Source organism: Thamnophis elegans, chromosome 3, assembly GCF_009769535.1.
Source record: "Thamnophis elegans isolate rThaEle1 chromosome 3, rThaEle1.pri, whole genome shotgun sequence".
NCBI classification, from domain to species: Eukaryota; Metazoa; Chordata; class Lepidosauria; order Squamata; family Colubridae; genus Thamnophis; species Thamnophis elegans.
In genome coordinates this window covers 117409580-117435994 of record NC_045543.1, presented here as the reverse complement: position 1 = coordinate 117435994, position 26415 = coordinate 117409580, and the positions used below count along the sequence as shown (strand labels likewise).

The following is a 26415-nucleotide window of genomic DNA, read 5'->3' as shown; positions in this document are numbered from 1 at the left end:
ATAAGCAAAGTTTATTTATTTATTTCGTGCCTTCAAGTCACTGCTTACTTCTGGACTAGTCCCTGCTGTTTTCTAGGCAAGTTTTTCCCCCAGACGTAAACAGAAATTTTTTGGGCAGTAGATATTGATTCCATTACAGTTTTTCAAGGTCTTTCTTTGGCATGGAATCATTGTCAATTGCTCTGTTACTTAATATTCTTTAGATGTTTAAAATGTATGAGTAAAATGCATGAAGGTTTCATAATTTTGGAAGTACTTTGCATATCAGTGTATTTGACAGATTGGAATAATTGTTTCTGTGTTTTATAGACAAATGAGTCTATGTTATCCATTCTAGTACAATCTAAATAACTATTGTGAAAAAAATACGGTTTTACGTGGTAAATCGGCAAGGAGAAACAAATATTTAAATAATGCTTTAGTTTTTACCTAATGCTTTATTATTCAGTGGAATGATTTTGATATTCTTAATTTATGGATAAGTTTACCATTGATTCTCAAGCACATTTATAAACAGTATCTTTAGAATCAAATGGCACTTTTATGGTTTTCATTTATGTATCCTCTATTTTCTGTCTGATTTACTGCGTTTCTCAACCATGTAGTCTTGTAGGAAAGCCTGCTGTTTTTGGAACTAGACTGTGGGAATACAGTTTAGTATTTTGGTGATGCATTTCAGTCAGTCCCCAGCTGTGACATTCAGTAGATGGCTGTGTCCCCTGCTGCTTGGCACATTGTGATTGCAATGCAGGGCCTAGGGAAGTCACAAGGCATCTGAACAGTTTTGTTTAGCTGACATTTTAGGAGTTCTGAGGTCAAGGTTAACTGAGTTTTATTGCTGGCATTTTTTTCACTTCACAAAAGCTTTGTTTATAGTTTCACCTAGTGTTTCATTTGATACAGATAGTAATATATTAGATATGTAGCATTTTGACAAAATGATGTATCTATTTCTTGTATTATTATAATTTATTAATGCTTGGAAAAGCTGAATTAAAAACTAATTAAATCTATTCAAAATCTGTTGTTATTTGTATCTTAATTATAAATATTTACAATTTTTTTATGCATGAACTATACCGGGGGTAGTCAACCTTTTTATACCTACCGCCCACTTTTGTATCTCTGTTAGTAGTAAAATTTTCTAACCGCTCACCAGTTCCACAGTAATGGTGATTTTATGAAAACCTAATGAAAATGTTTTTAAATAATGCTATGACATTTTTTTAAAAAGTCAATTAAATTTAAAAAAAAGGAAAGTGCTTCAGTATCGGACGAAACCCCCTACTGCCCACCATGAAAGCTGGAACGCCACAAGTGGGCGGTAGGGACCAGGTTGACTACCACATTGAACTATACAAATGTTTTAAAACCAAATGTCTAGGAGTGACTTGTAATCTGTTTAATTCAATTCCACAAATTGAATTAATTGAATTACAAATAATTATCAACCATTGTAAACTGTAAGTAGTGTATGAGATTTAAACTTTATCCTACAACTGCTTTGAAGTGAAGCAAAAAAGTGTCTTCTTGAGATACGAACAAAGGCATGTAAGAATATTTCACCTAGGAAAAAAACATATGGTTGGGGTTGGGGTTATTAGACTTCTGGAAGTCTACTTTTACAAGTCAGTCCAAAATATGTAATTTATTTCCCCATTTATCACACTTAGACCATTCATTTATTGTTACTTTTCTAAATTTAAAGGTATTTTGGGGGGGGCCACATCCAAACTTTCTGGGGTCACATATTGTGGTAAAACTGCCCTAATTGATCAATCAATAGGGCTCCTTTCACATTATGTCTGTTTCTATAATTTCTTCTCTAGCTTTTATTGTTAATTTGGACTAAGATGTTTGTCTTTCTAGATAGTAATTTCCTATACCATAGAAATCAAGCAAATGGTAAATATCATTTAACATTTATGTAATGTATGCCTAGCAGTAATTGCTCACTTACAAATATATTGGTTTTCTTGAATGTTCAAGATTGTTGAGATGCTTATGTTGAAATAATATAGTTTATTTAATTCATTATATTTAATCTATCATATTAGTGTTTCTTTGTGTCCATGTTTACTATCAAGACTATTTTAATACCTATTTAACAGGCCCAAGAACGATCAGAAAGTGGAGTACTGGCATTTATTAAGCAGCTTGTCCGAAAAATACTTATTGTGATTGCACGTCCTGCTCGTTTACTTGAATGTTTGGTAAGATTATGTTTGCTTTAGATAACTTTGATAGCTAGTGAAGTATAGCATATAAATCATAAACATGTTCATATTTTTATTAAACTTAAATAGCATTAAATATATATCTGTCCAATAAAGTGAGCAACCTCCTGTATTAATAATGATGAGAGGACTACCCTTGGGTCTGGCTGAAAATAGGGCAACTTTATTACATCTGATTTAATAGATATTTAATAAATGTTCAAAACAAATACTGGATCTGCAGGCTCTTTAGGGTCTCTTGTCTGGTAATATCAGTGAGAAAGTGATGAATCTGCCAATGTACATTGCTTAAATACACGACAATACCTTGGGCCTTTGATTAAGACCCAAATACTGTCAGAAGCAGACAATATCTGGGTAATATTAGAGACAAACCATATTACTTATCTCTGGTAATGCACCAGTATATAACTGTATATGCTTATGATAGCATTGAAATTTGTTACACATACAATTTATATATATATCACCAAATATAAATATATCACCATATATATATATGGTGAATGTTAAAATAACACTTAATCAAATTTCATATATTTCATTGTTATATTTTACACTTTAGAGTTTATATGTAATTCTGTGTGGGGAAATAGCCATGTAACGGATGCTTTATGGTCCATAAACATTTCATTACCAAACTAAGTAACATCATCCAAGCACATCTACAAGAAAATAACCATATCAGAGATCACCAAGGACCCCACAGTTACTGTAGGCTGCATAAATGCAGTATGCATAGGATAGAATTCCTTACTAAGTTACTTTTCCATGCTGTCTACAGCATGATAGTTTCATATTCCTTTGAGCTAGTCCAGTCTTCCTTTCAGTTTTATCTAGTACAGTGTTTTTCAACCTTTTTTGTGCAAAGGCACACTTTTTTCATGAAAAAAATCACGAGGCACACCACCATTAGAAAATGTTAAAAAAAATTAACTCTGTGCCTATATTGACTATATATAAAGTGTTTTTCCCACGGCACACCTTACACTATGTCACGGCACACTAGTGTGCCGCGGCACAGTGGTTGAAAAACACTGATCTAGTAGACATTTGATGTTCCCATGCCTGGGTCCTGTGTACCCAGATTTTTAAAAGTTCCTTTTTAAATAAATTGAGGAGTTTTTTTGCGAGAAGAAGTTAAGTTTAATTCCATTTTTAACTGCTCACTCTGCATTGCAAAACAAATATCTATATAGCAATGATCGTGTTTATAGTATATGGAATTGCTATACATAAAATGTTTTTTTATAAAGAATTAATAAAAAATAATAGCAACCATAACACAGAAATGATTCTTTTCCTGCAGTAAGAAGTAGGTTAATGCCTATTGGGATAAGGGTGAAATCTCCATGTTTTCTTCCTTTTCCATTAGGAGTTTGATCCTGAAGAATTTTACTATCTTTTGGAGGCTGCAGAAGGCCATGCAAAAGAGGGGCAAGGCATTAAAACTGACATCCCTAGATATATCATAAGTCAACTGGGTTTGAATAAGGATCCTTTGGAAGGTATGATAATCACAATTGATTTTTTTTTATTATGCCCATTTTTTGGTATTACCATTTTTATTAATCTTGTATATTTCAGTATATGTATCTAATACATCATGGGATTTTAGTTTCAAACTGCTATAAAATAATAAAAGACCTTTGATTAAGCTCACTCTCTCAGAAAATAATTGATGAGTTAATCAGGGCTTAATATCAACTTTTTCAAAGAAGGAAATTGGGGCAAGATGTTTGACAATGTTGTCAAAGCTGGAATGAATGAAAATTTAGTCAAATTGTAGGGCATGATAATGAAGCATGATATAAATCCAGTATTATAGGAGAACACATCAAAACATTAATAGAAAATAATTGGAGCATTTTTTAATTATCTTCATGTAAAAATCTGAAAGAATTTATTGGACAATTAATGAAGTAGAAGTACAAATTGAAAAACAAACAAAAACATCTGTCTCATAAAAATAAACTAGTTTCATAATAAAATTGAATGTAGCACAAATGCACTTGATTCTGCGCATAATCTCTTAATTTAGAATCATGAATATTTGTCAAATTGAATGTTTATATTTTGACATAATGCTTTATATTATTTGCCATGGAAATAGGTATTCATGACAATATAGTTTTATTTGTATGTAATGTTCAATTAGTATTAACAATAGTTTGTTGAACAAGCAATAGTGGGTTTATGGGTTTATAAATTATGCTAGGGCAAAACAAATTGCATTATCCAGGTTCATCTATACTTGAACCATAATATCTTTATTTTCTTTCTTCTTCTATCCTAAATGTTTAAAATCAATCACAGCTTTATGTTGTTTTGAAATTATAGAAGGTGCAAATTTGTTTTGATTGTTTTTACAAACCCAGAATTTCAACCACAGTGTCTTTATTTGTGCATTCTTAAAAGAAAATGTATTATGTAAGTCTGAATGTCATGCACCCTATTTATCCCACATTGTAGCATCACATTCTTTTAAAGTATGTAAATTAAATATGATAATCTACATGTTTTAGAATAAAGAGATTTGAATAAGACTTATTCCGAAATTAGCATATTGAATATTTCAGCTTCCATATTCAAGAAGGTATCATTGATCAATTATTTTTACATTCTTTAGAATGAGACAAAACAGATATATCTCTAGGTAAATACAATTTTTCAGAGCAAAATGAAATTAGGTTGAACTGAATAATGGTCCTTAGTTATTATAAATTGGCTATATACATATATGATAATTGATACAACAATTATAATAGTATCAAGGGAGAATTCAGTTTCTCTCTAGGATCAATATAAATTAGATCCTGCTTTATTTGTTGTGCTATATTATGGGAACTTCATAATATTCAAGCCTATAGCTCTGATTTATGTTATGAAAGCACATTTTAAAGAAGGACATTGATTTTTTTCCCCCAGTTATAATAAATTTCTTTGCTTCCAATGAAATTTTCCAGTAATTGGACTTAAAATTGCATCCTTTACTTTTTTGTCTGTTAGGTATAGTTTATTTTCAAATAAAATGATGCATGCAGTTTTTTCAGATAATGCTAGATAAAACTATTTTGTACCCAAAGCAATAAATAGCAGATTCATCATTTATTGAAGTGTGGTCATTGTATTTCAGAAATGCTCCCCAGGTTGAAATTTTTCCCTGTGGCTTTTAGATTAAATCTTTACCTTTTTGAATTATGACTCTTTAGAAATGGTTTAAGTCAATAAAATAAAAAAGCAGATGTTTAATGGTATTTAGATGAGTTTAAAAAATGTCTTCAGGCGTTGCGAAATGTTTCCTTAGCTTTCAGCTTCAAAAGCGGACTTGATTTTATTCTATTACTACCTACTGTTTACAAATAATGTGTACTTCTCAGATAATGGATATTTTTTAAATCAAAACTAGGATACATAACTGAACCACTTTGATTTTCTATTTATGAATATAAATATGGGATTGACAAAACTGTCAAAGTACATTACAATGGCTTGGTTTTTACAAAATGAAAAACTAACCAAAAGCTGTTCCTCACAGCAGTTCTTTAATAAAATTTCACATTTATTTATTGATAGTAAAGCTAATCTCAAGTTTTATGTTTTTACTCTAAGTGCCCTTCATCTTAAATAAAAACATGCTGGTTTGATTTGAAAGAATACCCTCCAGGCATGTTTGACTTAGGTTGTGATTTATTATAAATTTGTAAGATAATACATTTTGGATTATGAATGTTATATTTACCATGATAAAATCTTTTACTTTGTACTTTCAGCTTCAAAGTCAAATAGTTGTATGTCAGTGTTTATAATTGTGTGTACAGGTAAAATGGTCACTGGTACCAGAGTTTCCATTGCTAAACAATGTGGTCATAAAGCACATCACATGATTACATTGCTTAATGATGGCATTCCTCCATTGCCATCGTTCAGCAAAAATCAGAGGTCATTAAAGGAGACCTGGACAACTTACATACAGGCCAGCAGAGAGCTAAAATGTGATGTATGGCATGCATACACCGGGCCCAGGAATGACTGCTGCTGGGGGTGTGTGTGTGCAAGTTTCCTACAAGATATAAGGACTATAGGCAGTGAAGAGTGTGAGTTACTTACCACAGTGACTTGTGACCTATCCCTGCTTGCTTCCCAATTGACTTTGCTTTTGGAAAGCTGGCAGGCAAATTCACAAATGACAATCATATGACAGTGGGATACCTCAACTGTTAGGTGAGCTTTTGGCCAAGAACTCATGATTGCAATTCCTTGATCCCAGGGGTGCAGTGATGATTATATATTTTCTTTTTTCAGTGCCATTGTAACTTTTGACTGGCTGCTGAACACACAAGTTGAGGAATACCTGTACACACCCACAAAATAAATTTTTTTTTTAAGTTTCTATTTCTGTATTTATTTCTGTGACTAAAATATTCATTGTGAGGAAATCTATAATGCAATAACAAAGTTTGAAACACAGACATAATTTACATGGAGATTTTCATATAAATGACTTTTTCTAGTCATGTGAATTATTGTATTACCTGAATAAATGTGAGGAGATTAGAATGAGGCACAGATCTGCTGGTAGATCTGTTGGTAGATAGCCTCTGATGATCCCCAAGGTCTGCTGACAAAAATATATCCTCACTGCTTTTCCGTCCAAAATACACGCTTGAGGGAGTGATAAAGGGATAGAATTGGTGTAGCAAAAAGTGTGCCATTTATGCAACATCAAGGAACACCCTTGCATTGCTGACAGTTAACTAATATCCAAACATAAGAAGTCCAAAAAAACAAATTCTTTATTTCTTTTCTGAGCTGCATCCAGTGTCCATTGTTAAATAATTCATTTAAGTTTATGATGATCGTGATGATTGTTAAACCGTGACTGACTCTTGACGATTCTATGGGCCCTGCCTCTCCACATCTTCTGATCTTGAAGATATAGATTCGTTATTTCCAATCATTTCTCTTTCTACTAACTTGCCATGATTGCATGTTGTATCAGCATCTAGTATGGAAGAATAGGATTAAGATAAGATAGGTAGCTCTTGTTGAAGAGACATGGGAAAATTTTTAAAAGTTTCAAATCTTTAGAATTACTGTAATCATGTTAATTACTTATATCATAAATAAAATAAAAAATAGTTCATACTTAAGATTGTATCTACTGTTTCCAGTAGATAGCTTCTGCAGAACAAAAACTACTGGTGCAAACATATTCTGATATTACAATGGAAAGTATGGGGAAGATAAACAAGAATATATATCTTGTGGGGCTATAATCTTGGATTTTCTACATTTAGCAAGAATGAAGCTCAAATCTATTATTTTCTTTAAAAGGAATATAAATATTTAGACATATCTTAACATTTTAAAATATTTCATTCATCATATTTTTGCTGCAAGTGAATTACTGGAAATGTTCAGAAGGTAACAAATCAACTACTCAAATATAAAATAGTCATATAATCTGCTAAATTTCCTGTTAAGCTCTATAATTCATTTATACATTTTATTCTAAATATGGGACATGAAATCCTTGCAAACCAACTAGTTATTTTTAATACTAAACCTTAAAATCTAATGATTTTTTATTTAAAAAACTATCAGTAATTTATGGAGCATCCTATAAATTTGTACGTTGTTTTAAGATGCCAGTGCATCAGAATTCAAAAGCCACAGTGAACAGAAATTCTACTTGATGGCCTATAAATGATAATGGTTTTTGATTCTCGGGGACACAACAGTTCATTCAAAGCCTAATTTGTTTGTTTTTATATTGGTGCGTTTGAATATAAAGGAACCTAATTTAACATTGATCTTAATTTAGTGGATATTGATGTGAAAAGTTGATACCACTTAAGAAGATCCTGAATTAAGAATTTTCTTTCCATCTTAGACCAGTATACAGTGCGCTACATAATATAAAACTTAACATACGTAAAATGCATTCTAAAAATGATATTCTTTTTTTTCTGATAGAAATAGCTCAGCTAACTAACTATGACAGTGGAGCAGCAGCCACTCCAGAAACGGATGAACCGGTCAGTGTAAATCTCTTGTTTTCTTGTACTTTTACTATTAAATAAATAGTTTCTACTTTGGCTGAATCCACCCAAAATGCAAATGATATTTTTAAATTATGAGAACAATCATAATGAATTAGCTCACCCTTAATGATAAGCAACATATGTCATTGCTAAGTGAAATACAAGCTATATTTTAGCTTAGTGTTATTTGGGAAATAGCTGATTTTTATATTCAGCTGTCATACAAAAGTAAATAAGGCAAGAATAGGGATCTAAATCAGCATCTGTGCATTCCTTAAAATGCACAGATGAAAAATGGTTGTTGTCCTGACCATGCTGCCACTTTAACATGCACTTCGAGGTACAGACATAAAAATTCTAATGATGTAAGACAAAACATAAGTTTAGAGTAAACATTAAGTATTAGATGTTAATAATGATACTATATTTCTCATCTAGGACTGATTATAATGATTTTGTTATGGTTACTCTTGACGATGCTTTGTAAGTTATATCTAAAACACAGTATGCAAGTAATTAAAATATAATGGAAATCTAATTGATAAAATAATGGCTTCTAATCTATTGCTGGGCATTACTGAAAATGCAGTATTTATTTGATGAATGGCATACATCTGAAAATCTGCTAACTAATGGATTGGTTAAATGTACAGACGACTTGTGGTGGTGCTTTTGATGAGAAGGAAAAATGATGCTTCACAATATATGGGGTTTTCACATAAACCTGCCAATAGTTACAGAAGCTAATTGTTCCAAGATGATTCCTTCATCAATTACAGCATACTTTCAAGACACGGCACCATTTGACTTAAGGAGCTGCCAACATGTGTTCATGCACACTTATGCATGCTTTGAAGTTTATCTGAAACTATGTACAATCCTAGTATTACTGTCTGGTGTAACTAATTTTCCTCTATTTACTTTGAAGAATTCTAATGCATCACTTAAACTTAAGAGGAAGCCTCGTGAAAATGATTTTGAAACAATTAAGCTGATTAGCAATGGAGCATACGGGTGAGTAAAAACAAATAAAATTCTCTGGATTTTGTTTCACAATTTTAGGTACCTTGGATTTTGTTTCAAAACTTTAGGTACCTTGATATATTTTTCTTAGTGCGCACAAAAATTGTTTTTCTTTTGGAGGAATGCTAAAACTATTGCTGTGGAAAAATGTCAGAAGAAATGTACTGAAGCCGACATGCTGTTTAAAATGAAATGCATTTGTCATTTATTTCTCATGAAAATAGATGACTCCAGGGAGAGGGAAAGAGGGAATAGGTGGCCACAGTAGCTTTATAGCATTCTTCAGTGATCCTGAAGAAAAAATCCCAGGTTGACAGAATGAAGTAATTGAGAGGTGAGCTAGTGGCTGTGTGAAGCACTGAATAGCGTGAGGCTGACATATAGTCATAAATCTGAAGGGGGTACTCGGCTTCATACTTCAGCTGTCATGAAAGTATAGAAGAAATGGGAAAGAAGCTCAATGGAATAGAGAATGGAAAAGAGAGGAATTTGCTGGTAGAGCTCAGAAGTCAGAGAATAGGAATTGGGAGAAATGAAGAGAGACATTGTTTTAAGGGATTGATTGAGAATGCAAACATTTCTGGAATAGGAACTGACAGCAAAAATGTCAGTTGTTTGATTATGGTGGCAAAGTAATATGTTTTATGTGTCAATCATTAAAAATAAGTACATCCTGAGAGCTCCTGATTAAGTATATTCTTGGCATGCTTTTCCATCAGGTCCTAGTGTGTATAGAAATATTACAAAATCAACAACCAATGTAGGCACCTAGGCTGCAACATTTGTCAGGCACCAAGAACTAAGAAAGAGGTGGACTTACTTCTGAGTCTTTATTGTTGCTCACCTATAAACAGAAATCTTGTCAAATTTAAGCAACTATTTACACCACTGAGATCAGCGGTGGGTTTAACATTTTCTTACCATTGGTTCATTGTCCGTGCACCCGCTCGCTTCACATATGTATGTCCTCTTTGCAGGCACATGTGCCCCTTCTGTGCATGTGCCCGTCCTTCCGCACATGCGCTTTGCTTGCAAGAGCGCCTTCCGCACATGCGCTCAGCCTCAAAAATGTGCCTAAATAGGATGGCATAGAGCTTAGGCGGGTGGGGCAGGGGCGAGGTGAGCCCACCCACGATTTCCATTACCAGTTTGGGTGAACCGATCTGAACCTTCTGAATACCACCTCTGACTGAGATATACTCTGGGAATCGCTAAGGAGCAGTCTTCTTAACTCTCTCTCTCCTGACCAAAACCTTCCATGCTTTGCTGCCTCTTTGCTCTCTGCCTTTTTGCTCTTTGTAGCCTCTTCTTCCTGGGAATCCAAACTACCCTTCACCACAGATTTGCAGAATGACCTTCTTCTATAACTTCTAGCAGATGTCAAAATTGTAACTCCTCAGAAACATTTTGATTATAACGTTTAAATTTCTACTTTATAGCTTTCAATGTTGCCAGCAACTGCAATGCTTTGCTCAGTCACATTAAAACACAGTCTGATACTCCCCTGGTGACTATATCCACCCACTGTAACATTGGTTTGGTACTTTCTGTTCCTTCAACTTGATTAACTGATCCTTCCCCACCTAGCATAGACCTTGTTTTTGCTTTAGCAAGGTTTGATTAACATTGGCGTATAAGCAGTTTATTGCTGCCTCTGCTACAGAACTCCACATACCAAGGACCAGAGTGAAAATGTATGGACCGGATTCTTCGGATGTGACTTGCAGGTTTTTTGTCATGTATGTTACATGAAAACAACCTGGCATTATCTTTACTGCAAATGAACTGTTTTTAGCACCATTGATGAAAAAGCTAACTGGTAGAAATAAGTAATGCCCATTGTTGCTCCTGTGGCAAAGAATGGGGGTTTATCAGATCAAATAAAAGAGACTTTAAGAATTGACACAGCAAGCAACTCTTTATAAGGAAGAGAGTCAAAGGGACAAGCAGTCAGAGAGTTGCAATTAGAAACAAGTTACATAGAAACTATTTTGCACTGCTGGAACTCAGAAACCGCTATCAAGACTTCACAGAAGAATCAAGCTGGGCATTTTCAGAGGAAAGAATGAAGACAGCAGAACAGAAGAAAAGATGTTGGATTCCAGAAGGATAGAGGAGATGCAGCTGTATCCTGACAGAAGATGAAACAGTCATGGTGGTAAATAACACTACAAGGAATGAAAATAAATGTTTGTCAGCTTGACAATTGGCTTATAAAGTGCACTGCCTGCCCAAAGCAAGGATTAGTGACTGAATAAACTTTGAGTCATACTAAATACACAATAATAAATTATCCCTTCTAATCAATATGGGGAAGGAATATTGCAGAAGACTGAATATTTATGAAGGAAGCACTGGGGAATTAGGTGGTGGTGTCATCCATTCTCCTATTCCTTTAAAGGGAAGTCTTAAATGATGTCACTCCACTCCACTTTAGTCAGGACCCATCTAGAATAATGTATCCAGTTTTGGGCATCACCATTTAAAGAAGACATTTAAAAACTAAAGTGGGATAGGCTACCAAGATGGTGAAGAGATATACACAGTGAAAGGAACTTAGTAAAGATAGCCCTCAATTTACAACTCCACTTGGGAACAGAACTTCCATCAATAAGCAATGTGGTCATTAAGTCATCATGTGACCATGCCCAATTTATGACCTTTTTGCTGTAGTCAGTAAGTGAATCACACGGTCGTTAAGTGAGTCTAGCTCCCCCCCTTGAATTTCCTTATCGGAAGCTTGCTGGGAGTCTGGCAAATGGTGATCACATGACCCTGGGGCACTGCTACATCATACAAATATACTTTGATTTCAATGATTGTATGAGACAAGATACAATTTGAATTCTTGATGTACTAATGCAATTATAATTTGATTGATACAACGAAGATAAATGGGACTTAATACCTTGACTAAAGTATAGAATATAATTTGTTCAAAAAGACTAAAATAATTTAAAAAGACTACTTAATATTGTATATTAAAATGTATGCATTTGATCTGAAATCCAAATAAATAAACCTTGTAATACTATATATAATATCTAAGTTAAAGTAGATAGAAAAACAAATAAAATCAATGTAATAGCTTTTATTGCATGGCCAATCTAACAAGAAGAAACAGAAATGATTTCCAAAAGTAAACTGGAGATTTTTCAAACAGGCATAAAGATAGTAATGATGAAAAATTTGCATTATCCCCCCATCTTTTGGGAGAGAAACTCTGCCAATCATCATTGTTTAAGGAATGTCTACCTTATCTCACAGAGGATGAGTAAAGGCACAATACATCAGATATTCCTGACAGAATATAACTGATAGAGAAAAGTTAATTTAGGAAGTCGAGGTAGTATTAAAATTAGATGGAAGTGACAATGTAAATGATGGATTGAGAACACTCAAATGTGCATTTTGTAGTTCAGAAACAATTGATTTTAATAAACTCAGAACAATGATAAATATGGTTGCTGATAGGAAAGCCCTAATAGAAGAATGGATTTGAAATGTATTATTGTTTTCCTCCAATAAATAAAATGGTATTGAATGGAATAAGATGTAGCCTTGGACCCTTTATTTGTCTTTAAAAATAATTAATAGCTTAGATTAATAATTGGAGGTTTTTTAAATCAGACTTGCAGAAGACTTGCAAAAATTGGATGGGATAGCTAATATCCTGGAAGAATGAAACACGCATCAAAAGTATAATACAGAGTCATTCATTTTGAAAACAAAAAGCTCATTTACAAGTATGGGATAAAGATACTTGGGAAAAAGTTGGAAAAGTAGTTGATTACTACTTTCCGGAGTAGTGTTATATAACAGTGGTCTCCATCCTTTTTGGCTTGGCAGTCCGGGGGGGGGGGGGTAGGGGATTAGAGATTAAGATTTAATGGATTTGTATGCCGCCCAATCCCGAAGGACTCCGGGAGAGGGGATGGTTCTGTGTGAGCAACAGGCACATGCATGAGTGCACTCATCTCTATTTGAATAAGTGGCAGGTACATGTGCTTACCACTCACATAAATGGAGCTTTGAGTGCGAGTGCCTGCTGCTCACACAAATGGAGCTGCACATGTGCTCACCCACCATTTGCATGATCCTATTCTGAATGGGCCACATCCTGATAGTGGGCTGAGGGCCAGGGGTTGGGGAAGACCAGGAGTGGGTTATTATTTTTCCAAGGGCCCACATGAGAAATGAACTGTTGTGGAGAGCTGCTGGTGCACCACTACTATTCCTTCACCACTCCTTACTGCCATCCCCCGACTCCCCCCCCAATTGTTGCCAACTTTGTCACTGGACAGGGATTGTCAACGGGCCAGTTGTGACTCATAGACCATAAAGTGCCCAATCTGTATAAGACAGACAGCTATGTGAGTTTCTTAAATAAATGAATGAATATGAGACAGCAGTGTGACGTGGTCGCAAAAACTATATTTTCAATTTTATGGTATATTAAGAAATATAGTTACCAAGACATAAGGTGTAAATGTACCAAATACACTAAGTGCAAATATATTAAAATGAGAAAACAAATTATCAGAAGTTTTCTCTCCAAATAGCTAATAGCACGGGAGGCAGATTGACTTTCTAGTGAGAGGCTGTTCCAAAGTGTAGGTACACCAATAGAAGAGTGGCTTTGGGCCTCTGAAATGAGCAATAGGAATAATTCTGAATAAGAGGAGGAAGATCCACAACTAAGGCAACAATCAGAAAAATAAAAATGGGGCCCAAAGCAGAATTGTAATGTAAGAAAGTGTCTCATACATGATCATCCCTAGTTTTCACGACGATAAAGAATGGGAGGGGGGAGTTTATTCAGCATTGCAAGTTTCTATTATTGTAATCTTATAATAAAAGTAGCATACACAACTCAATCTGTTCTAATCTAATCTGCTTTGAAAGGCTGGCACATTCATAGTTGTTTGTTCAACTATTCTGTGCTGAAGAATTGCGGAATCCCAGAAAAGGATAAAGACAAATCACAATACTTTTCTCTTCTGGAGCTTTTAAATCCTGCTAACTGAGGAAAGGTTGCTGATTTCCCCCCCCCCCCCCCCCCCCCCCCCCCCAAATCCACATATTTCTACTACTTAACATATTTGAAATGTTTCCTGAAGGTGCTTCATAAAAATATATATCTTGGAACTTAAGCTATAAATACTTACACAAACATCAAATTTTGAAGAGGTAAATGTGGCTTTGTGGCAATGAGAACATGGTGTTCTCTAAAATACATTATGAGGAAATGCAAACAGTGGATATGTGATTTGAACTTTTGATTAAGTTAGTGTCATTGTAATTTGAATTTTAATTTATTGTAATAATATTGGCTTGCAAGCACTGAATTATGGTATGTTCAAAGGCATTTATCTTCAGTTTTTGAGTTTTCACTTGTTTTCTTTCTTTTGTATACTTTCTCTAGTTTGAAAATTAAGAAATTAAACTAGTGTATTAATTGTGATACTACATATAGTATGAGTGGGGAGGAATCTATTTTTTTAACTTCTTATGATAAATCCTGAATATAACAACAGTGTTACCTATGAAATTTATGCCATTTTCAACCTTGTTCATAATCAATGTGTTAATTTTAATTTATTATTTAATTATTACTTAAATTATTAAGTAATTTATTCTTAATCTATTAATGCAGAACTTGCCCTGGGGTGGTTTTGAGTGTTACAGTGATTATCTCAGCTATGAATTTTATGATAGTTTTTATGTTTTTATACTATTGTATTGTTTGGTTGTTTTATATTGTTTTATTTATTTATAAGGCACCTAGAGCATATATATGACATAGGTAGCTGTATAAATTGGATTAATAAATAAGCGATTTTTTTCTTATTTATATTTATAATCTTTCAACTTTCCTTTGAAACTGAACATTTCTGGGTACAATAACATTTTATCTAACTGTGTATTATTTCAGTTGTAATATTGTGCCGTATCTTTTTTTATGAAAAATTTAATAAAATGAAACAGGGATAATGATCAAAACATTATGAATGCTTCTTTTCTGTAATTGAGTAGATGAATGATAAATTGGGATAGCAAGCTGCATTAAGAAATAAATTCTATTATTTCTCAAATGTTAAACTTGTTAATGTTAAATGTTAAACTCCTACCAGATTGCACACCTACTTAGTATTACAAATTTTTAAATTGTAATTGATTTAATAATTCCCCATTACTTTTCTTTCCAAGGGCTGTTTACCTAGTGCGTCATAAAGAAACAAGACAGAGATTTGCAATGAAAAAGATTAACAAACAGAATCTCATTCTTCGAAACCAGATTCAGCAGGCGTTTGTTGAGCGTGATATCCTGACATTTGCAGAAAATCCATTTGTAGTCAGCATGTATTGTTCCTTTGAAACTAAACGCCATTTATGCATGGTCATGGAGTATGTGGAAGGTACAGTCTTTGTTTTACATCATGTGTCAAGTGCAACGTATTGTAATATTGAGAAACCATAAATGAATATTGAAAATTAGAAATTTCTAATGTTTTATCTCTTGACTTAAAAGATGACTCTCCTCCATATTTCATAGTAATTGTATAGCAATAATGGGAATGGAAAAGGGAGACATAGCATCAAGTCTCTGTATGATCACAAGATTATCTAATGTCATTTTGTCTGTTATAATCTCTTATTTAATTTACCTCACGGGTTATTGAGGAAAGAAATAAGAGTGGGAAGGAAAGACTCCAACCAAACAAGTTGTGGTTGGTACAAAATTGCCCCCAAATCGTGATGCACATTTGTAAAGCTAAATGCTTTCTTCGCTATAGTATAATAAGCAAATTAGTGTACAATATTTTAAAATTTTAACCTGAACTAAAAAAAAAAAGAATTTCTGTATGTTCACACTGAAGTGTATTTTGTTTTTTTATTTGCTAATAAGGAAGTTTGTTTTTAATACTGCCATCTGTTTGCTAGTAGGAATGTTGTGGTTGATTTCTCTGTGTGGAATAAAATATAGCAATATGCATTATGTTTTAGGTGGAGACTGTGCTACTTTGATGAAAAATATGGGCCCTTTGCCTGTAGATATGGCCAGGATGTATTTTGCTGAGACTGTTTTAGCACTGGAATATCTCCACAACTATGGAATAGTACACAGAGATTTGAAACCTGATAAGTATGTATGTAGCATGTAATTAACAGAAAATACTTACAGAAAAACTAGGAGTGTATAATATGTAGCAAGAAGCAAATCTTTATTTTATTCTTGTATATATTCAGAATTCACAATGCAATATTTTTTAATTATACAAAGAGGGATGATTTGTGAAATAAATTCATAATTATGATGAATATTAGTACATATATTCAAGATATTTATGTTCATAATGTGTTCATTGATTAAACTATTTTATAACTTCCATTTTTAAAATTTGAATTGAGTACACCACTGCATTATAAATTTGTGTTATGATGTTTGATATTTAGTAGTGAATAATTTAAATGGACATTCTTTAAAAAAATGTGACACAGTTTACAAATTGATAACTTTAGTTTTTTAAGGTGTCGACTCTCTTCCCGTCACTCCTTAAGGCTATCTTATGATTTAATGGATCTCACTAAGCTAGTAGCACTTTGTTTTCAAAATTAAATATACACCATGAAAAATCACATTTCAAATATCATAGTAATTCCAACATTCTTGCAGATAGAATGTGATTATAATAAAGACTTAATATTAAGTGGTGATTTGAAAACACTTTTCTGTTACAACAGTAACGAAGTTGCTAATAGTTACTTATGCTTATTCTCTCTTCCAGTTTATTAGTAACATCCATGGGACATATAAAGTTAACAGATTTTGGGCTGTCTAAGGTTGGCCTCATGAGTATGACTACTAATCTTTATGAGGGTCATATTGAGAAGGATGCTAGAGAATTTCTGGATAAACAGGTAACCAATGTTTGTTTTCTTTCCGAAAGTTTAGTAAATTAGTTTCAATTTTTATAATAGTATTGCAAATTCCTATAGAAGAGTTATCTTTATTTTTGCACTGCAGATTGTTTCAGATTTGGTTTTTCACCATTATGGTCTATTAGTAAGATGAATGGTCTAATTGAAAGCAAGTGAGGTTGTGAAAGAGACAAATTGAATGTTGTTTTTATAAAGAATTCAGAGTCTCAGCAGAGTACTTGTGAAACTCATGATGCATTGTACAATCAAGGATGCTAAAAATCCTAGCTATGGCCCATTTCCCTTTAAGCATGCCTCATTACCATTTACCCACAATCTGTTCACTCTAAGATTTACTTAAGGTAAAACTGTTCAAGTTTTCAATTTAAAATAAGAATAGTCCAAACATAATCAGTATAAATATATGTATAATGTATTTTGATTTCAAGTTGGCAGGCAGTGTCTTGGAATATCATTTGACTTGCACAAGTTAAGTTGGAAACTTTTATTAGAAAAATATGAAAAATTAACATTTTCTTAAAAATTAAAAACTATTTAATATGATAGACAATGTTAAGGTTTACAAATGTCTTTTTTACTGTTTCCTTATTTAGGTTTGCGGTACACCAGAATATATCGCTCCAGAAGTGATTCTAAGGCAAGGTTATGGCAAGCCGGTGGACTGGTGGTCCATGGGAATTATCCTTTATGAGTTTCTTGTTGGGTGTGTGCCATTCTTTGGAGATACACCAGAGGAGCTATTTGGACAAGTTATCAGTGGTAATTATCACAAGACAGAAGTGATTTTCCTTATATCACTACACACTTTCCTTTAGGGATGGCTACCTGTGATGGAACAAGGGGTGGGGGAATCGTGGCATTATGCTTTCAGGGAGGATGCAGCACATTCCAGATAGGGGCCCAAAACAGAAACCTGCACAGCCTTGAACTGGATGGATAAGTAGGAAGAAGTTCAGGGTAGCCACACTTTAAAATCTCCCAAAATATATCTATTAGGTTAGAAAGTTATGTCTTTAGTCTGGCAAGATTCTACTAGGCATAGGCAAATAAAGAACTGAACTTGATTAGATTTCAACATGTCGTCTTTGGGCTTGGGAGTGACTGTAACACTCCCTGACCAGTTTTAATTCCTCAGTCAGGGTTTTATTATTTATGAAAGCCTATAATACTATATTATGTATCTATAACTAATCTCCATCTCGCCCATCAGGCAAGAATTATAAGTCTGCAAATTTAAACTTCAGAAAAAATAGAATAAATTTAAGAAATATTATATATTCTTTCTAGAGTGCTTAATTTATTTTTTTATGATTTGAATCACTTCCATGTTTTCCCATTCTGTAAAGTTTTCACTGCTAGAAGAACCTTTTCTCTTGACACACATCCCAGGTCCAAAGTCATTTGAGTAAATGTGTTTGCTTTTCAGTAATTACAATAACAGCAATCACAGTTACATTAACAAATACTGGTAAAGTCGTGACTATGCATTAAATACACATTTAGAACAATTTCTGTCTGCATGTTTCCAGTATAGAGCAATTGTGATTAAGAAACTAGGGAAAGGAATGGAAAAGGGAAAAAAATTGCTACAGAGCTGCCAGAGAAGAATAAGATCATGAAGAAATTAAAAGTGTGGTTGTATCATGATTGGTAGATTGGTGTTGATTGGTGCTGATTGGTGCTGGCTGTGTGTCCATTGTTGTTTCGTGTTGTAACCGCCTGGGTGGGGCTTGTTTGTTGACTAGGGTTGGTTTCCAGATATCTGGTAGGCGGGAGGTATTGTCACGTTTATTCATGTTGTGGGGGTGTTTCTCTATTTCGATAGCTTTCGATAGCTTAATTATTCTCTTGTTGAAGTGTTCAGTTTTGGAGATTAACCTGGTTCCTTCAAAATTAATTTCATGTCCTGTAGCTTTAAGGTGCTGGAAAAGGGAGGAAGTTTTTTCTTTTTTTTCTTATTGCGTTCTTGTGTTCTGTGATGCATGCATTTATTCTCCTGTTCATTTGTCCTATGTATGTTGCAGGGCAGATTTTGCATGGTATTTTGTAGACTCCTTAGTTTTCTAGCTGGATTTTGTCTTTGGGGTTTCTTAAGATGTTGGCTATTTTTTGGTCAGTGTTGAAGGCTGTCTTGATATTGTGTTTGTGGAGAATTTTGCTGATTTTATCTGTGGTGCCTTTGATGTAAGGAAGGAGGGCAATGCCATTGTCCTGTTCTGTGTCTCAGTTTTTTGGGGGAGTCTCCCTTTGTATTAGGTTGGTAATTGTTTTTCTTTGGAATCTGTTGGAGATTAATACATTTGTGAGAGTGTGCAATTCAGTTTTCAGGTGGTCTTTGTCGGCTAGGTGTTTGGTTCTGGAGATGAGGGTCTTGGCTACAGAGTTGATCTGTGCAGGGTGGTGATGGGATTGTGCATTTAAGTAGCAGTTGGTGTGTGTTTTTTTCCGGTAGATGGTATGTCCTAGGGAGCCATTGGGTTTTTTGTAGATTAGGACGTCCAGAAAGGGAAGTTGGTTGATGCTTCAATTCACTATGGAAATAGAAGTATTTATATAAATAAAAGTAAATATATATATATATAAAGGAGAGGAGAAAGCAATTAAATCAATGACAGGCAGTTTAAACAGAAACTATTTAAATTAATGATTCAAAGTACCATAGTCTAGTCAAACCTTAAATATTATCTATACTTTAAAAAGTTCACATTGACTTAATTTGCATAAAATGGAAAATGCCTAATGGCGTAATGCAATAAATTAGAAGAGGTGTAATAAAAACTTTAAAACAATTGTTTCCCAAATAATAAAGAATGGGGAAATGAAGAATTCAAATGCAGTTCACAGATTGTTAATGATTTCACTGGTAGTTGTTACAGTATAATGTTATTTCTGTAGCAGCTGTTCTTATTTCATTTAAAATTCCATAACCTTTTAGATTGTAACCTGCAGGCTGAACCAAAGTATTGTTTTGCAGCTTGTGGCAAAAACTAAATGCTAATTGAACCACATCTATCACGATTCTAGTTGGTGTTCTTTCATGTTTTCCAGATGCATAGAAATAGATACCTGTTGTTTATGTCAAACAATCTATGTTTACCCATTTCCCAATATATTTTACGAAATATGTTAAGGTCTATTAATAAAAGGAGATGGTAATGGTAAAGGAAAAAAAATTGCAATTGTGTTTTTAAAAAGGCTTAAAGAAATAATCTGGCATAGTTTTTAATAAAAGTGAAGGAAATATATGGTATGCCTACTGTTAATGAGCTTTTTATACAATATGCTAGCTGTTCATAATACAAGTAATAAATACTGTTTCTGATATGGTGCAAAGCTATATAAAATGTTTAATTAGTACATGTAACAAATGTTTTAGCTTTGATCCCTTAGGGTATCAACACATACTCATATTTTTCAAATCAAATTTAAATGGCATTTTAAAAACTGAAAACCAGCAAACTTCAGAATAAGCTTTTATTTATTTATGTGCTTGAAGTCTTGGGTGTATGCATAGTATATTATATGCTACAATAAGTAGTACAATAAACTAGTAATATTAGACAATACAAAAGTGTTTCAAACATTTTTTGAGGTTCAAAATCTATAAAGGAATAACAACTATGAACTGAAAATTAAGCTGCCTTCATTTGTCCATATAGTATGCTACAACATTAAAAAAACAGATTTACAAATAGTATTTATTTCTCCTAGATGAGATCAACTGGCCTGAAAAGGATGAAGCACCACCTCCAGATGCCCAAGATTTGATTGCTTTGCTTCTGAGACAAAACCCTTTGGAGAGATTAGGAACAGGTTAGAAAACTTTGCTTTTATTTTACTGCATGCTAGAAGTATTATCTCTTTGTCTGCTGTGCGTTTGATCTTTTTGTTTCTACTTAAACCTATCTCTGGCTGTAGTTTAAAAATGTATTTCTTTGTTCTTTTTGTTTTGCCAACCTAAACAATAACTAAGCTGGCATTGAATCTAACTACACGTTCTAAATTCTTCTCATTTTCTAATCTATTCTTACTATTTTTTTTGTTTATTTGTATCTTGCCTTTATTTTTTTTACAAATGGCTAAAAGCCAGAAACATATATAATATTCCTTCCTTCCTCCTATTTTTCTTCACAATAGATCAATAAATGCTGGTCCTCACTAGTTAAACAATTTGGCATTATGGTAAAGATTGTAGAGGATGCCGAATTGATTAATTCCTGAGAGACTTGCAGATAACCTGGAATGGTTTATCTAGATAATACACTAGTACTTCACAAATACACTTTTAAAAAAACTATCATGTTTGCCATGACAATTAGAACCCCAACATTTTGATGGGATCTCTTCAATCATAAAATTGGTCACACATGTTTTGAAGCAGTCCACCAATTATTTCTCCCTCCCCCTCCTAATACTTAAAACGTTCATTACAGTTGGGGGACTCAAGTTGTAGACTAATAAAAGTCTCTTTATGTTTATTTCTTTGTCTATTTGTACCTTCAAATTAACCCATACAGTTTATTATCTCTCTGTCTGCTGTGCAGACACAACTCTGTCTGGTGGTGCAGTGGTTAGATTGCAGTACTGCAGCTACTTCTGCTGACTGCCGGCTGCCTCACCAGGCTCAAGGTTGACTCAGCCTTCCATCCTTCCGAGGTGGGTAAAATGAGGACCCAGATTGTAGGGAGAAATATGCTGACTCTGTAAACCGCTTAGAGAGGGCTGTAAACTAATTTTGTTGTATTTAAGTACAATGACAATAAAGATTATACTTACTTACTTATAAAGCACTATAAAGCAGTATATAATTCTAAATGCTATTGCTAATGCTATTATACTGCAGCAATTTTGAATCAATGTACCATATTTTTGGACTATAAGATGCACCTAGATTTTGAAGAGAAAAACAAGGAAAAAAAGGTTTTGTCCTCCACACGTCTGGGTTTTCCCCTCCCTGGCCCCCAGGAGCACTCTGCAGGCCTCCCAAACACTCTGTGCATTTCGTTTCCACCAAAAATTAGTCTATTTTTGGTGAAAACAGGACATGGGGGAGGTTGGGAGGCCAAAAACAGGGCCGAGGAGGAAAAGTGTGTCTTATATTCAAAAAATACAGTACCTAAAATCTACTAACTTTAAAAATATGTAAAAAACCCAGAACCCATTATACCTGTGAAATTAAAATTTTCACTATGTTCAGACCAAGTTTATTTGCAAAAGGGTTTTGGCTGTTGCACCATCCCCACAATCATATGATTTCCCAATGTTCCCTGCCATTTCCCACAAGCAAAAACAATGACAGAAATTAGAAGTCACTTCTACTGTCACTGCTTTTTTCCCCATTTGTGGTAATTCTGTTTATCTGTTTAGGTAAGTACATATCAACTTATTTTTGAAGTTCATTTGCCACTACAATTATATTTATATTTATGATATATACTCTTCCCAGATGATTACAGAACCATCCAACATTGGACTAAAAAATAGAAATATGGTCATCCTACAATTAAATGTTTATTTTGGTCATCGCAGAGACCGGGCTAGCTTTCTCTCACAGTATGACCCGAGAGGCCACAGGGAATTCTGCGAAAGATATAAAATTGCTCTTAAAATCTAGCCTATATTTACTAAACGTACCAAATTTAAAGAATTTTTACAATTTTCTCCTCTCCAATAAAAAGAAGGTAAAGAGGCAAATCTTTATTTTATATTTCTACATGAGGGATTGAAAATCTATATCACTATGTTTCTGCCTAAGCTACAATAGCAGCCATCATTCACTATTGTCAATGCTGCTTTGGAATTCTGGAAATTGTAGTTTGCTGCAGCTGGAAGTAATGGAAGATGAGGGAAGTGTCATTAGTTTTCAGTGGAAAATGGAATTTCTTATGCTTCAAAGCTCTGCTTCATTAACCATGAATGTAGAATTGTTTGCAAATGATAATATGTCAGTGAAAAAATATTTACTTTCTATAAATATTTAGACTACTCTGAGAAATTGTAGTGTACAATACACTGTCAAATGCTTTACATGCTGACAAAGATTATTTACTTATCAATTTTGAGTATTGTGGGGGGGAAAATTTAGGCAAAAATGCAAGTAGAACCTTGAAAAATATTTTTTTTTAAACCTACAAGGAATCCATTGTTTTAATAAATATTTGCTTTCTGCTGATTTATAAATAAGCTTCCTTTAATATTACGTCCGAGTTTTGGGTCTAATAGAAAATTATTATATACTGCTTAACAACTTAAAAATGCACTAATAGTTAATGGGCATATTGTACTTTCTTTGGTGTTCTTTTTCCAAATATAAACATTTCTCATTAGTTATGAAAAGAGGTGGCATGATAAACCTGCAGCTCTTCTAATCTTTATCTGTAAATCTGGAAGGTAATTCATTTTTAAAAGTATAAACAATTTATTTGTATATATAATCTGCAACAGTTTTCTCTTGCTCTCCCAGGTGGTACTTATGAAGTGAAACAACATCAGTTCTTTCAAAACTTAGATTGGAATAGTTTGCTGAGACAAAAAGCGGAATTCATTCCTCAGCTGGAATCTGAAGATGACACAAGCTACTTTGACAGTATGTCTACTTTGATAGAGATATACCAAATATCCATGTATTAGCCATAAGACGAGATGAGGTGGCTGTGGAGCTGCCCCACATACTCTGCACTGGCTTAACTGAGGGCCCACGCAGCAAAGCCATCCATGCCCTGATACCTGCCTCGTGGCAGCAGAACCAGCAGCCATGTGCAGCAGGGCCCACGTGGCTTCTGGCCCATTTCTTCTGCTTGCTCGCAGCTGCAATGGAGCAGGACATCAAGTGGTGTGCTGGTGCCGCAGCCGTGAGGTGAGGCAGGTGTTGGGTCGTGGATAGCCTGGCTGCGGGGGAGCCTGAGGTAAGTCGATGCAGAAGCTCCAGCCCCTCTCCCTGCCTCGCGGTGGCAGCACTGATAGGCCACTCAGCCTCCTCCTCCGCCATAAACAAGCAGAAGTGATGGATCTCCTGCACATGAAAAAAACAAGACACCCCCTAAAAATAAGCCCTCGTGCTTATTTTGGGGCCCAAAAGAAAATAAGACCTGGTCTTATTTTCAGGGAAACTGTGTGTTTGTGTGTGTGTGTGTGTGTGTGTCTCATCTATTTATCTATCTTGTTTTATAGCTCGTTCCGAGAAGTATCATCATATGGAGACAGAAGAAGAAGAAGAAGAAGATACAAATGATGAAGATTTTAATTTGGAGATAAGGCAGTTTTCTTCATGTTCACATCGATTTTCAAAAGTTAGTACTTAAATATTGTGCATGCAAATATACATAGCACAAAAATGTAATTATAAATGATTACAAAATCATTTGCATATAAATTTAAGGGTTTGGTATGTTAATATGGGTGAGGAACTCATGGCACACAAACCACTTGTCATTTTCAGTAGCCACCTGTGAATATACAGGGCAATAAAATTCTGTTCCCAGCAGCTTAAGGAATCAGTAAGATGCCAATATGATTACCATGAAGTGTATTTTTCTTCTACTGAATTAAGCTGTTGAGGAGGAGGGTTTAAAGTAAAGTTTACAGTGAGTTTGCAATTGATGTGGAATTGCAATAAACTTGATATCCTACTATAGTACCCTCTTGGATTATTGTGAATAAATTCAATCAGAGGGACTGCCCTATTTCCAAATTCTTTTTGCCAACAACATTCAATTATTATATTTAAAAAATATAAGTGTGTGTTTCTCTAATCCAAACATTACCATTTTTTTTTAAATTTTCCCTCCAAAAGATTTCCATTTGTTTTTCAATTGAATTGTCAGCTTATATGTTAAAGGTGTAAAAACTCTAAAATGCTTTATCTTGGCCTGATTGTTTTACACCACAAAAACCTGGCATTTTTTTTTTCCACAAGTCTTTTTTATTTCCATTTCATTCTATACAATCACATGTTTACTGTGCATAACCGAGGCATATAACATTGGGTTATAAACACAGCCCTCACTTTTATAGAAAATGCCCCCTACAATACAAACCCAATATACCGCCTTAGCCCACCATACACCCTCTTTCAACCCCCTCCTACTTTCATTCTTCCTTCTCTCATACCCCTCTACACCTACTTCCCCTCCCCCTCTATCTAACCCTAACCCTATCACTCCCTCTCTTAATCCATTCCCTCCCTTCCTTCTCCTCCTCCTCTCACTCACCCTCTCCACCCTCCTTCTTCTTTCACTCAGCTCCTCCCTTCGGTATACTTCTATTACCTTCCAATATATTCAGTTTGTTCTGTTTTGACACTAACATTAAAAAGCCACAGTATACAAGTGCAATCATACTTTAGAATTTAACACATATTATATTTCCCCCTCCCCCTCCCCCTAGATCCCCACCTCCCTTCCCTCCCCCCGACTTCCCAGAGCCCATACATGGTATAACTTTTTGACAATCACAGTCTAAAATATCTCTACATTGAACTCAGCTTCTTACTGTTACCCAAATTTTTAACAGTTTAAGTTATTACTGATTTTAAGCATAAGCTATCTGGAGTTTCTTAGTCCCGTATTTGCTTTGTGTATAATCAATCCATTTTTTCCAGTCTCGTTTATATCTCTCGTTTGAATGTTCTTTAAGATATGCTGAAATTTTTGCCATTTCGGCTAAGTTTATAACCTTCAAAGTCCATTCTTGAATTGTAGGCAGGTCTTTCTTCTTCCAGTATTGCGCCACCAAGAGTCTTGCTGCCGTTATTAAGTACAGAACCAAATTAATCTCTACGGCTGCAAAGTCAATACATATACCCAGTAAAAACAGCTGCGGGGTGAATTTTATCCTTTTTTTGAAGATATTTTGCAGGATCCACCAAATTTTTATCCAAAATGCCTTAACATTACGACATGTCCACCATATATGAAAATACGTAGCATCAAGAGAACCACATCTCCAACATTTAGGCTGAACATTTGAATACATAGAAGCAAGCTTTTTGGGATCTAAGTGCCATCTATAAAACATCTTATAAAAATTTTCTCTCAGATTAAAAACCTGGCATTTTAATAGGGGTATGTAGACTTTTTATATCCATTGTGTGTTCTGCTTGTATTCAAGATGGTTGCAGTTGGGGGAGGAATGGGAAAGGAAAACCATGGGAAAATCAGCAGGCA

The 26415-nt window shown here is 34.2% G+C and overlaps 1 protein-coding gene across 5 annotated transcripts in view; it reads left to right on the top strand.

The window, feature by feature from the left end:
* LOC116505485 (microtubule-associated serine/threonine-protein kinase 4-like) overlaps positions 1–26415 on the top strand; it is a 106158-nt gene that overhangs the window by 57979 nt on the left and 21764 nt on the right. For all 5 annotated transcript variants that reach the window (XM_032212732.1, XM_032212731.1, XM_032212730.1 and 2 more), the window contains 11 exons: positions 2112–2213; positions 3613–3745; positions 8217–8278; positions 9213–9298; positions 15518–15726; positions 16316–16454; positions 17098–17230; positions 17845–18010; positions 20963–21064; positions 23715–23837; positions 24422–24540. In XM_032212732.1, the coding sequence (XP_032068623.1) occupies positions 2112–2213; positions 3613–3745; positions 8217–8278; positions 9213–9298; positions 15518–15726; positions 16316–16454; positions 17098–17230; positions 17845–18010; positions 20963–21064; positions 23715–23837; positions 24422–24540 (1374 nt within the window). The remainder of the gene's footprint in view (positions 1–2111; positions 2214–3612; positions 3746–8216; positions 8279–9212; positions 9299–15517; positions 15727–16315; positions 16455–17097; positions 17231–17844; positions 18011–20962; positions 21065–23714; positions 23838–24421; positions 24541–26415) is intronic.